The following is a 12439-nucleotide window of genomic DNA, read 5'->3' on the forward strand; positions in this document are numbered from 1 at the left end:
GCATAGTAAGCTAATTTACTGAAATTCTTATCACCAAAATTTGCAATAATCCTAATAGCATGCATAGCTGGACTCAGACGTTTCAGCAGACCATCAATGTGTTGCTTCCAGTTTAACCTCTCATCATGGACACACCTAAAAATTTTGAAAATTCTACCTTAGGTACAGACTTCTGTTCAAAGTCTATATTTATTACTGGAGTTGTGCCATTTACTGCACAGAACTGTATATACTGTGTTTTATCAAAATTTAAAGAGAGTCCGTTTGCTGAGAACCACTTAATAATTTTGTGAATAACATCATTTACAATTACATCACTTAGTTCTTGGTTTTTGGATGTTATTACTATACTTGTATCTTCAGCAAAAAGGACTAACTTTCCATCTTCATCAATGTGGAATGGTAAGTCATTAATGTATATCAAGAACAGTAAAGGACCTAAGACCGAGCCCTGTGGGACCCCGTACTTGATAGCCCCCAGTTTGAGGAATCAGCTGTTGTTTTAACACTACATGAACCACTTATTTCAACTTTCTGCATTCTTCCAGTTAAGTATGAATTAAACCATTTGTGCACTGCCCCCCTTAAACCATAATGATGTAGCTTAGCTGAAGGAATTCCGTGATTTACACAATCAAAGGCCTTTGAGAGATCACAAAAAATACCAATGGGTGATGTCCGGTTATTCAGAGCATTTAATATTTGATCAGTAAAAGTGTATATAGCATTTTCTGTTCAAAAGCCTTTCTGAAAACCAAACTGACATTTGTACTTTATTTTTACAAATATGAGAGGCTACTCTTGAATACATTACTTTCTCTAAAATTTTTGATAGAGCTGTCAGAAGAGAGATTGGGCGGTAGTTGTTGACATCTACATCTACATCTACATCCATACTCCGCAAGCCACGTGACGGTGTGTGGCGGAGGGTACCCTGAGTACCTCTATCGGTTCTCCCTTCTATTCCAGTCTCGTATTGTACGTGGAAAGAAGGATTGTCGGTATGCTTCCGTGTGGGCTCTAATCTCTCTGATTTTATCCTCATGGTCTCTTCGCGAGATATACGTAGGAGGGAGCAATATACTGCTTGACTCTTCGGTGAAGGTATGTTCTCGAAACTTTAACAAAAGCCCGTACCGAGCTACTGAGCGTCTCTCCTGCAGAGTGTTCCACTGGAGTTTATCTATCATCTCCGTAACGCTTTCGCAATTACTAAATGATCCTGTAACGAAGCGCGCTGCTCTCCGTTGGATCTTCTCTATCTCTTCTATCAACCCTACCTGGTGCGGATCCCACACTGCTGAGCAGTATTCAAGCATTGGGCGAACAAGCGTACTGTAACCTACTTCCTTTGTTGTCGGATTGCATTTCCTTATGATTCTTCCAATGAATCTCAGTCTGGCATCTGCTTTACCGACGATCAACTTTATATGATCATTCCATTTTAAATCACTCCTAATGAGTACTCCCAGATAATTTATGGAATTAACTACTTCCAGTTGCTGACCTGCTATTTTGTAGCTAAATGATAAGGGACCTATCTTTCTATGTATTCGCATCACATTACACTTGTCTACATTGAGATTCAATTGCCATTCCGTGCACCATGCGTCAATTCCCTGCAGATCCTCCTGCATTTCAGTACAATTTTCCATTGTTGCAACCTCTCGATACACCACAGCATCATCTGCAAAAAGCCTCAGTGAACTTCCGATGTCATCCACCAGGTCATTTATGTATATTGTGAATAGCAACGGTCCTATGACACTCCCCTGCGGCACACCTGAAATCACTCTTACTTCGGAAGACTTCTCTCCATTGAGAATGACATGCTGCGTTCTGTTATCTAGGAACTCCTCAATCCAATCACACAATTGATCTGATAGTTCGTATGCTCTTACTTTGTTCATTAAACGACTGTGGGGAACTGTGTCAAACGCCTTGCGGAAGTCAAGAAACACGGCATCTACCTGTGAACCCGTGTCTAAGGCCCTCTGAGTCTCGTGGACGAATAGCGAGAGCTGGGTTTCACACGACCGTCTTTTTCGAAACCCATGCTGATTCCTACAGAGTAGATTTCTAGTCTCCAGAAAAGACATTATACTCGAACATAATACGTGTTCCAAAATTCTACAACTGATCGACGTTAGAGATATAGGTCTATAGTTCTGCACATCTGTTTGACGTCCCTTCTTGAAAACGGGGATGACCTGTGCCCTTTTCCAATCCTTTGGAACGCTTCGCTCTTCTAGAGACCTACGGTACACCGCTGCAAGAAGGGGGGCAAGTTCCTTCGCGTACTCTGTGTAAAATCGAACTGGTATTCCATCAGGACCAGCGGCCTTTCCTCTTTTGAGCGATTTTAATTGTTTCTCTATCCCTCTGTCGTCTATTTCGATATCTACCATTTTGTCAACTGTGCGGCAATCTAGAGAAGGAACTACAGTGCAGTCTTCCTCTGTGAAACAGCTTTGGAAGAAGACATTTAGTAATTCGGCCTTTAGTCTGTCATCCTCTGTTTCAGTACCATTTTGGTCACAGAGTGTCTGGACATTTTGTTTTGATCCACCTACCGCTTTGACATAGGACCAAAATTTCTTAGGATTTTCTGCCAAGTCAGTATATAGAACTTTACATCTGGCGTATCCCCCTTTTTATGCAATGGTTTTACAATGGCATATTTCAGTCTATCGGGGAAAACACCCTGTTCCAAAGAGCTATTACATACGTGGCTGCGAATCCTACTTATCTGTGGGGAACAAGCTTTAAGTATCTTGCTGGAAATGCCATTAATTCCGTAAGAGCTTTTGGTTTTCAGTGAGTTTATTATTTTACTGATTTCAGAGGGAGAGGTTGGTGGAAATACAGTTGTTTCAAACTGCAGAGGTATGGCCTTTTCTATTAGTATCCTTGCCTCTTCTAGTGAAGATCTAGATCCTATTTTCTCCACAACATTTAGAAAATGATTATTGAAAATATTAGGCCCAAAGAGAATACTAAAAAAAAAGGGGCTGGCAGCCGATAGCGTCTGAAGGATGAAGAAAAGAAGATTCATGTGGGCAGGACATGTAATTAAGATGGAAGAGAAAAGACTGTTGCGCGTGGCATTCTGAGGATACGCTGTGGCAAAGGAGCCCAGGAAATCCAAGGACAAGTTGGAAGAATAAGATGTGCCTGAGAAATGGAGAATGGGCCACAAAAGCCAGGAACAGAAATGATTGGGGAGGGACGTACAGAATGCATATGGTCACCCATGCCGAAGTAACAATTAAGAAAAAGAAGAAGAATTAAGAAGAAATTAGTAGAGCTGTGTTATGTGACTTACCCGACGTTGGCGGGACGACGGGATTGGCGATGCCGTTGAGGCTGGAGTGGTGGGGGATCTGCGCCGCCAGCGCCGCCATGGGGCTGATGTAGGAACCCTGCGCCGTCGCCGCCGCCATCAGCGCCGCCTGCTGCTGCATCACCTGCAACGCACACAATCGCATCCTGAGGACGAGTCGCCACAGAGCAGCCGAAACGGTGCCTGCAGTCTTCAAGCGTTGTTCAATTACATTAAGCCAGCACTAACTCATAGGTCAGCTTGAACCCCACTGTGCTTTACTACCCCTCAGACCTGTATGTTGCGAGTAAGGTTGTGAGGCATAAGAAAGACCCGTAATTGTTCGGTGGTTGTGTTGGAATTACAGCGTTACAGAATTAAGCGAACTGCACACATAGCTGATGAATAAAAGCTAAACAAACCTAAAATGAGCCTAACGAGAGGGTTACAAGCAGCATTCAATGAATTCGAGAGTAAAGTCTTCCTTTCAACCGTCACTTGAATATCGAAAAGGCAGATATTGACATAAATGGTTGTGGAATAGGAAAGTGATCTGAACAGGATGAGTTATGTGAGAGAATATACAGAGATTCTGCAGAAGAATTTGTCCCCTTCCACCAGTAATTTATTGTAGGACACCATTGCCATCTTCCTATCTTTGACTCACTTATCCAGCCAGTTCATGGGAGACCTATATCTTGAGATGGACTCCAGACCACAGTGTAGCTCAGCCATTTTCCACATTACCAAACATTACCACAAGTGAAAGCAGTATAAGTGAAGGGTAAAAATTCTACGACCAAGGAGGAATAACAACTCAGACCATTAGATCCCTTTTCTGGCCCTTAACAACTGAGACACGAATCTGCACTACTCACTGACATTTTTGTTTTGGCTCCTCAGAATGTAAAAATCTTATCACTGAAATTTTCACTCTGCAGAGGAGTGTGCGCTTATATGAAACTTACTGGCAGATTAAAACTGTGTGCTGGACCCACACTCGAACTCGATAAAGGGAAAGGCAAAGGTTCCGAGTTCGAGTCTCGGTACGGCACACAGTTTTAATCTGCCAGTAAGTTTCATATCAGCGGACATTCCAGTGCAGAGTGAAAATTTCATTCTGGAAACATTCCCCAGGCTGTGGCTAAGCCATGTCTCAGCAATATCCTTTATTCCCGGAGTGCTAGTTCTGTAATATTCACAGGAGAGCTTCTGTGAAGTTTGGAAGGTAGGAGACGAGGTACTGGCGGAATTGTAATTGTGGGGACGGATCGTGACTCGTGCTTGGGTAGCGCAGTTAGTAGAGCACTTGCCCTCGAAAGGCAACGATCCCGAGTTCGAGTCTTGGTCCGGCACCCAGTTTTGATCTGCCAGGAAGTTACAAATCTTATGTTACTGCTGTCAGTGAAATTGCACCCAAAATCTTACTGCAATCTCTTAGAGCAACACTGCTGGCCACTGGTTGGGTGATTTGTGATCTTCAGTCCAAAGACTGATTTTGTTCTCTACGCTAGTCTCTCATGCGCAAGCCACTTCATCTCTGCAATGCACGTTCATTTCATCCTCCTTACTGTACTCAAGCTGTAATACTTTTAGCTGCATGAGATTCCGTTTTCATGGGAATCACCCTCTTCACTTACTGTCACTTTGTGGTATCAGTTCATTTCACCGTTTTCTTGATGTGGTGCGGTTTGATAATTTTGACTGATTTCTTCAAATAATGTTTGCGTAGCTAAGAATTGTATGTATGGTTCTGTTACAGCCATATTAATGCAACCTTTTATTTATCATATTGTAAAGTAGTAGTAATTTAACAATTTATTTTATCTCGTAAAAACTTGTATATTATGTACACTCTGTATACACTGAAGAGCCAAAGAAACTGGCCCAACTGCCTAATATCGTGTAGGGACCCCGCAATCACGCAGAAGTGCCGCAAAACAACGTGGCATGGAGTCGGCTAGTGTCTGAAGTAGTGCTGGGGGGGGGGGGGGGGGGGGGGGAACTGACATAGTAAACCGTGCAGAGCTGTCAGTAAGAGTCCGTAAGAGTACGAGGGGGTGGGTTCTCTTCTGATGAGCTCGTTACAAGGCATCCCAGATATGCTCAATAATGTTCATGTCTGGCGGGTTTGGTAGCCAGCGGAAGTGTTTAAATTCAGAAGAGTGTTCCTGGAGCCACTCTGTAGCAATTCTGGACGTGTGGGCTCTCTCATTGTCCTGCTGGAATTGCGCAGGTCTCTCGGAATGTACAATGGCCCTGAATGGATGCAGGTGATCAGACAGGATGCTAACGTACGTGTCACGTATCAGAGTCGTATCTAGACGCATCAGGGGTCCAATATCACTCCACCTGCACACGCCCTACACCGTTACACAGTGTCCACCATGTTCAACAGTCCCCTGCTGACATGCAGGGTATGTGGGTTCATGAGGTTGTTCCATACCCGTAGACGTCCATCCGCTCGATACAATTCGAAACGAGACTAGTCGGACCAGGCAACATGTTTCCTGTCTTCAAATTCCGTCATAGGTGTTGATGGCCCAGGCGAGTCGTAAAGTTTTGTGTAGTGCAGTCATCAAGGAAGGGTACACGAGTGGGTCTTCGGCCCCGAAAGCTCATATCGGTGATGTTTCGTTGAATGGTTCGCAAGTTGACACTTGTTGATGGCCCAGCATTGAAATATGCAGCAGTCTGTTTCTGTTACGCTAAACAATTCTCTGCAATCGCCGTTGGTCCCGTTCTTGCAGAATCTTTTCCCGGCCGCAGCGATGTCGGAGATTTGATATTTTACCGGATTCCCGTTATCACGGTACACTCGCGAAATGGCCGTACGGGAAAATCCCCACTTCATCGCTACCTTGGAGGTGGTGTGTTCGATCGCTCGTTCGCTGACTATAACAGCGCGCTCAAACTCACTTAAATTTTGATAACTAGCCACTGTAGCAGCAGTAACGGAACTGCGCCAGACACTCTTTGTCTTATATAGGAGTTGCCGACCTCAGCGTCGTATTCCACCTGTTTACGTCTCTGTTTTTGTATACCCATGTCTATACCAGTTTCTGTGGCGCTTCAGTGTATAAATAAATCCTATAAAAGACTCATGTACTGTACCAATTAATTAATAATTTGGTACTTTTTTTATCTCTTCTATAATGCCGTCTCAGTGCAATTCGTGTCTACTATTAGCCTGCGAAGGAGTAATAATATGAGTTCCTTAGTCAAAAGTAACATCCTGTAATCTAAAGAATATAAACACTGCTCTAGTTGACTCTTAAAAAAAAGTGATTAATGAGTTAAAGCTTAGAGCTAAATTATCTTACTTACACAGAGAGTATAAAATTTCAGGTGAACCAAGAACAATAACAGAAACTGCAGGTCAACTGTCTATTATGAACCTTTGAAACGTATAACGGACAAATAAGTAAAAATCTGTCAGTTGCACTGTTTACTCTATTGTGATTTTGTAATATATTCAATACACTTGTTTACTGGGATGAAGTGCATTTGCCGGCCGGTGTGGCCATGCGGTTCTAGGCGCTTCATTCTGGAACCGCGTGACCGCTACGGTCGCAGGTTCGAATCTTGCCTCGGGCATGGATGTGTGTGATGTCCTTAGGTCAGTTAGGTTTAAGTAGTTCTAAGTTCTAGGGGACTGATGACCACAGATGTTAAGTCCCATAGTGCTCAGAGCCACTTGAACCATTGAAGTGCATTTAGCATCAGATTAATATGGTTATGGGACAACGAAGTAAGGTTACAAAGCTTTATTCTTGCTCTACACTATTTATCCCTCTTCCACCCACTTCTCTGCATTCCTCAATTAACTATTACTTGACAGCTCTTGGTGGGAGAGACGGGAACGAGGTGGACAGAGAGAGAGGGAAGGAAGACATGGACGGAGAGAGGGGAAGGAAGGATGGTAAGAGAGAGGGAGAGGAGAAGATGAACAGAGGGGAGAGGAGAAGGAGGTGGACAGAGAGAGGGTGGAGGAGGGAATGTGTGCAGTATATGTGTCATATGCTGACGTGGGCGCGGCTGCACGTAAACTGCCAGTTGGGAATAAGTAGAAGGGGGCTCTCGACATTCATCTGGCAGCCAAGTGAAACCTCCTAAAAGCCTTTCTCGGGACAATGTTCTCCACACACAAAGATAAAAATTCTGTGTATCTGACTTGGTGCTGAGTGTTGTGTGTGTGTGTGTGTGTGTGTGTGTGTGTGTGTGTGTGTGTGTGTGTGTGTGTGGAGGGGGAGTGATATTTGTGTATTTTCGTGATATCATACTAATATTCTTCCATATGTCTTATGCATTTTCAAGCGAACTCGAACAATGAAGAAAACCGTAAAACGACAGAGCGGCTCACAGTACCTGCGCGTAGGCGCCGTAAGCTCCGAACTGGTTGAAGACGAAGGGGTTGAGCAAAGACATGTTTCCGGCCATCTGCTGCATGCGTCGCAGCTGGCGCTCCTTCTCGGTGTCTGCGAACTTTACCACCAGGCTCGAGGACGCTCCCTGCAACACATAGGCGCGAGCGACGGCTGGTTACGCTCTGACTAGCCCGCTACACCGCCACTTACCCAACTCCTTCTTAGATCGGACGGCACAAGGCACGACAGCTGTTTGCAGCATAAAAACAATTAGTCCTTAGATACAGCATCTGATAGATGTAAGCTTAACAATCCACAACTCCGTTATAAATCAAAGTCGTGCTCTCTCCTGCCTCCCCCTCAATCCCCACCTCCCCCAACACCATACGCACGCTTTGTATACAAAAAATTATGTAAAGATAATTCGTCAGAAGCTATTCGTGCAAAGATTATTAAAATGATAAGCTTGCCAGCAATGGTAAATTTTAATAATCAATTATTATTTTTATAGTAATATTAAGTATTAAACTATTGGCCATTAAAATTGCTACACCAAGAAGAAATGCAGATAATAAACGGGTATTCATTGGTAAAATATATTATACTAGAACTGACATGTGATTACATTTTCACGCAGTTTGGGTACATAGATCCTGAGAAATCAGTACCCAGAACAACCACCTCTGGCCGTAATAACGGCCTTGATACGCCTGGGCATTGAGTCAGACAGAGCTTGGATGGCGTGTGTAGGTACAGCTGCCCATGCAGCTTCAACACGATACTACAGTTCATCAAGAGTAGTGACTGGCGTATTATGACGAGCTAGTTGCTCGGGCACCATTGACCAGACGCTTTCTGTTGGTGAGAGATCTGGAGAATGTGCTGTCGAATAATTTCTGTATCCAGAAAGGCCCGTACAGGACCTGCAACATGCGTTCGTGCATTGTCCTGCTGAAATGTAGGGTTTCGCAGGGACAGAATGGAGGGTAGAGCCACGGGTCGTAACACATCTGAAACGTAACGTCCACTGTTCAAAGCGCCGTCAAGGCGAACAAGAGGTGACCGAGACGTGTAACCAATGGCACTCCATACCTTCACGCCGGGTGTTACGCCAGTATGCCGACGACAAATACGCGCTTCCAATGTGAGTTCACCATGATGTCGCCAAACACGGATGCAACCGTCATGATCCTGTAAACAGAACCCTGATTCATCCGAAAAAATGACGTTTTGCCAACCTTGCACCCAGGTTCTTCGTTGAGTACACCATCGCAGGCGCTCCTGTCTGTGATGCAGCGTGGAGGGTAACCGCAGCCAACGTCTCCGAGCCGATAATCCGTGCTGCTGCAAACGTTGTCGAACTGTTCGTGCAGATGGTTGTTGCCTTGCAAACGTCCTCATCTGTTGACTCAGGGATCGAGACGTGGCTGCACGATCCGCTACAGTCATGCGGATAAGATGCCTGTCATCTCGACTGCTAGTGATACGAGGCCGTTGGGATCCAGCACGGCGTTCCGTATTACCCTCCTGAACCCACCGATTCCATATTCTGTTAACTGTCATTGCATCTCGACCAACGCGAGCAACAACGTCGCGATACGGTAAACTGCAATCGCGATAGGCTACAAACCGACCTTTATCAAAGTCGGAAAAGTGATGGTACGCATTTCTCCTTCTTACACGAGGCATCACAACAACGTTTCACCAGGCAACGCCGGTCAACTGCTGTTTGTGTATGAGAAATCGGTTAGAAACTTTCCTCATGTCAGCACGTTGTAGGTGTCACCACCGGCGCCGACCTTGTGTGAATGCTCTGAAAAGCTAATCATTTGCATATCACAGAATATTCTTCCTGTCTGTTAAATTTCGCGTCTGTAGCACGTAATTCTTCGTGGTGTAGCAATTTTAATGGTCAGTAGTGTATTATTAAACTACATTGATTTCCCCATCAACCATTGGCCTTGCCGAGAAAGGGTGGCTTGCATGCCTCAACAGTACAGATAGCTGTACTGAAGGTGCATCCACAACGGAAGGATATCTGTTGCGAGGCCAGACAAACGTGTGGTACCTGAAGAGGGGTAGCAACCTTTTCAGTAGATGCAGAGGCAACAGTCCGGGTGATTGACTGATGTGGCCTTGTGATGCTAACCAAAACGGCAGTGCTGTGCTGGATTTGCGAACGGCTGAAAGCCGTAATTTTTTTCGAGGGCATGCCGCTTTTCTGTATGGTTGAAAGATGATGGCGTCCTCTTGGGTAAAATATTACGGAGGTAAAATAGTCTCCCATTCCCATCTCAGGGTGTCAGGGCGGGGACTACTAAGAAGGATGGCATTATCAGGAGAAAAACTGGCGTCCTACGAATCAGAGCTTTGAATGTCAAATGTCGTAATAATGTAGGTAGGTTAGAAAATTTTAAAAGGGAAATGGATTGGTTTAAGTTAGATATATTGAGAATTAGTGAAATTCGATGTCAGGAGGAACAGGACTTATGGTGAGGTGAATACAGGATTATAAATACAACATCAAATATGGGTAATGCAAGAGTAGGTTCAATAATGACTAAAAACATAGGAACGCGGGTAGGCTACTATAAACAGATAGCCACGAAGTCCACACCTGCCACAGTGGTACAAGTTTATATGCTCTGAAGATGATGAAGAGATTGAAGAAATGTATGATGAGACAAAAGGTGTTACCCGTTCTGTAGGTGTATCAGCACGGACTGTCCAAAGTGCCTACAGTTAACTCGAAGCCGTGTATCACGGCGTAGGAACACTGGCCCCTGAGACATGCTAAACCGACGGGAACCGGAGATGAATGTCATGCCTTGTTAGTGACAATCGATTACTAACACGACAGGAATTGGCGCTTTCAACAAATACACAGCCAACTCAACCCGTTTTGGAGCGAACATCGTGAAGAATACTCCGTGCAATGACGTTTGGAGACTGGTACCTCGCGAAAGGCCGTTTTCAGGACGCAAATAAAGCTATACATGCGTCTAACAGTACAGAAACTGGACAACAGATGCAGTTTGGCCCCACCACTCTTTATTTTGCTTCTTTTAGTTGATGCAAAGCGTAGGGCGCATCAGTGGCCCAACCCACTGTCTTTGGAGGGTGTAGTTCGGTCCAGACATGGTTCTTTGATATTTTTGGAATTTTTGTGGACAGTGAATTGGGATCACATATTCAAGATGCCGTGAACATAGACCAAGTTATTTATTTCAACATTCTTAGTGAGCAAGTGCTGCTCTTTATTGTTCTCTTCGTGATGAATGTACTGTTGGTACTCCTACTTTCCAAGACTATAACAGATGTGTTTGGAGAGTTGTACATGTATTTTCCAGACCTGGAAAACACTCAAGCACCCCATCACGCATCGATTGGCCCACCCAGTGACCCAGTCTTAATCTGATACAACATATCTGGTACTGCTTGTAACAGTGGGATGAAACGTAGAAATCATCATCCCAGCGAGATCTAATCATCAGTGGCTTCAGTTGGATGTGGCATTCCTCGCCTGATGAGGCCATTATCGAGCCTAGAGGCAGAGTCACAACGTATTAGCGTGATGAAGACTGTAAGGGGAAAAAAGAAACGATGCACCACGAAGGAATTTTCCAAGTGAGAGGGATGTACATGTACAGACAAATAAGCGAATAGAATTTCAGAAAAATTGGATGGTTTATCTGTGAGAAAGAACTTCACAAATGGAGCAAGTCAATAAGGCGTTGGTCAGCCTCTGGCCCTGCAAGCAGTTATTTGGGTTGGCATTGATTGACAGCGTTACTTGATGTCCTCTCGTGGGATATTGAGGCAAATGCTCTAATTGGCGCGTTAGGTAGTCGAAATCCCGAGCTGGTTTGAGGCCCTGCCCATAATGCTCCAAACGTTCTCAATTGGGGAGAAGTCAGGCAACCTTGGATGCTGCGGATGACAACCAAAGAAGTCCTGCCGTGAAATGAAATGGCAGCCAAGACCACCTCTTCTGCTTGTCTTTTCGTATGGCGGGCGACCCTCAGGTTAGTAGCCCGCTGCTGCCTGGGGCATCTCCAGACACGTTTTCGCTCGTCGTCGGGGTTCAGTTCGAAGCGTGACTCGTTACTGAAGACAATTATAGTCCAGTCAATGGGATTGCAGCTCGAATGTGCCCAACATCACTGCAAACGGGCTTGATGGAGTACAGAGCTCAATGGTATTCGGCACAGGATGCGCCGTGAGCTCAGGCTCCTTTCTGTTAGTCGCCTATTAATGCTCCTTATGGTCGCTGAAGCACCTGTTGCACGTCGTCGGATCGATGATAATGATAAATCCAGGGCTTTGAGTGCCTCTGTGACGATTGCTCGATAGTTCTGTCGTCTCTATAGATTGACCGCTTCCTTGTTGACGCTGTGGCTCAAATGGCTCTGAACACTATGGGACTTAACATGTAAGGTTATCAGTCCCCTAGAACTTAGAGCTACTTAATCCTAACTAACCTAAGGACATCACACACATCCATGCCCGAGGCAGGATTCGAACCTGCGACCGCAGCGGTCGCGCGGTTCCAGACTGAAGCACCCAGAACCGCTCGGCCACTCCGGCCGGCCGTTGACGCTGTGTTCGGCCATCGTTCACCCACTGCTGCCAACATTGTGGAAAAGTGGCACGGCTCCTATTCAAATGACAGATTCGCCGATTACTCCAGTTGGCTTCTTTGACACCAACTACACATCCTCTCTCAAATGCTGACATCTGAGTGTATTGT

The 12439-nt window shown here is 45.0% G+C and overlaps 1 protein-coding gene across 6 annotated transcripts in view; it reads right to left on the reverse strand.

Moving 5' to 3' along the window:
* LOC126293440 (CUGBP Elav-like family member 4) overlaps positions 1-12439 on the reverse strand; it is a 669441-nt gene that overhangs the window by 170788 nt on the left and 486214 nt on the right. For all 6 annotated transcript variants that reach the window (XM_049986670.1, XM_049986672.1, XM_049986673.1 and 3 more), the window contains exons 6-7: positions 7691-7834; positions 3326-3467 (exon numbers count right to left, since the gene is read on the reverse strand). In XM_049986670.1, the coding sequence (XP_049842627.1) occupies positions 3326-3467; positions 7691-7834 (286 nt within the window). The remainder of the gene's footprint in view (positions 1-3325; positions 3468-7690; positions 7835-12439) is intronic.

This window comes from Schistocerca gregaria, chromosome 10 (genome assembly GCF_023897955.1).
Source record: "Schistocerca gregaria isolate iqSchGreg1 chromosome 10, iqSchGreg1.2, whole genome shotgun sequence".
NCBI lineage: Eukaryota > Metazoa > Arthropoda > Insecta > Orthoptera > Acrididae > Schistocerca > Schistocerca gregaria.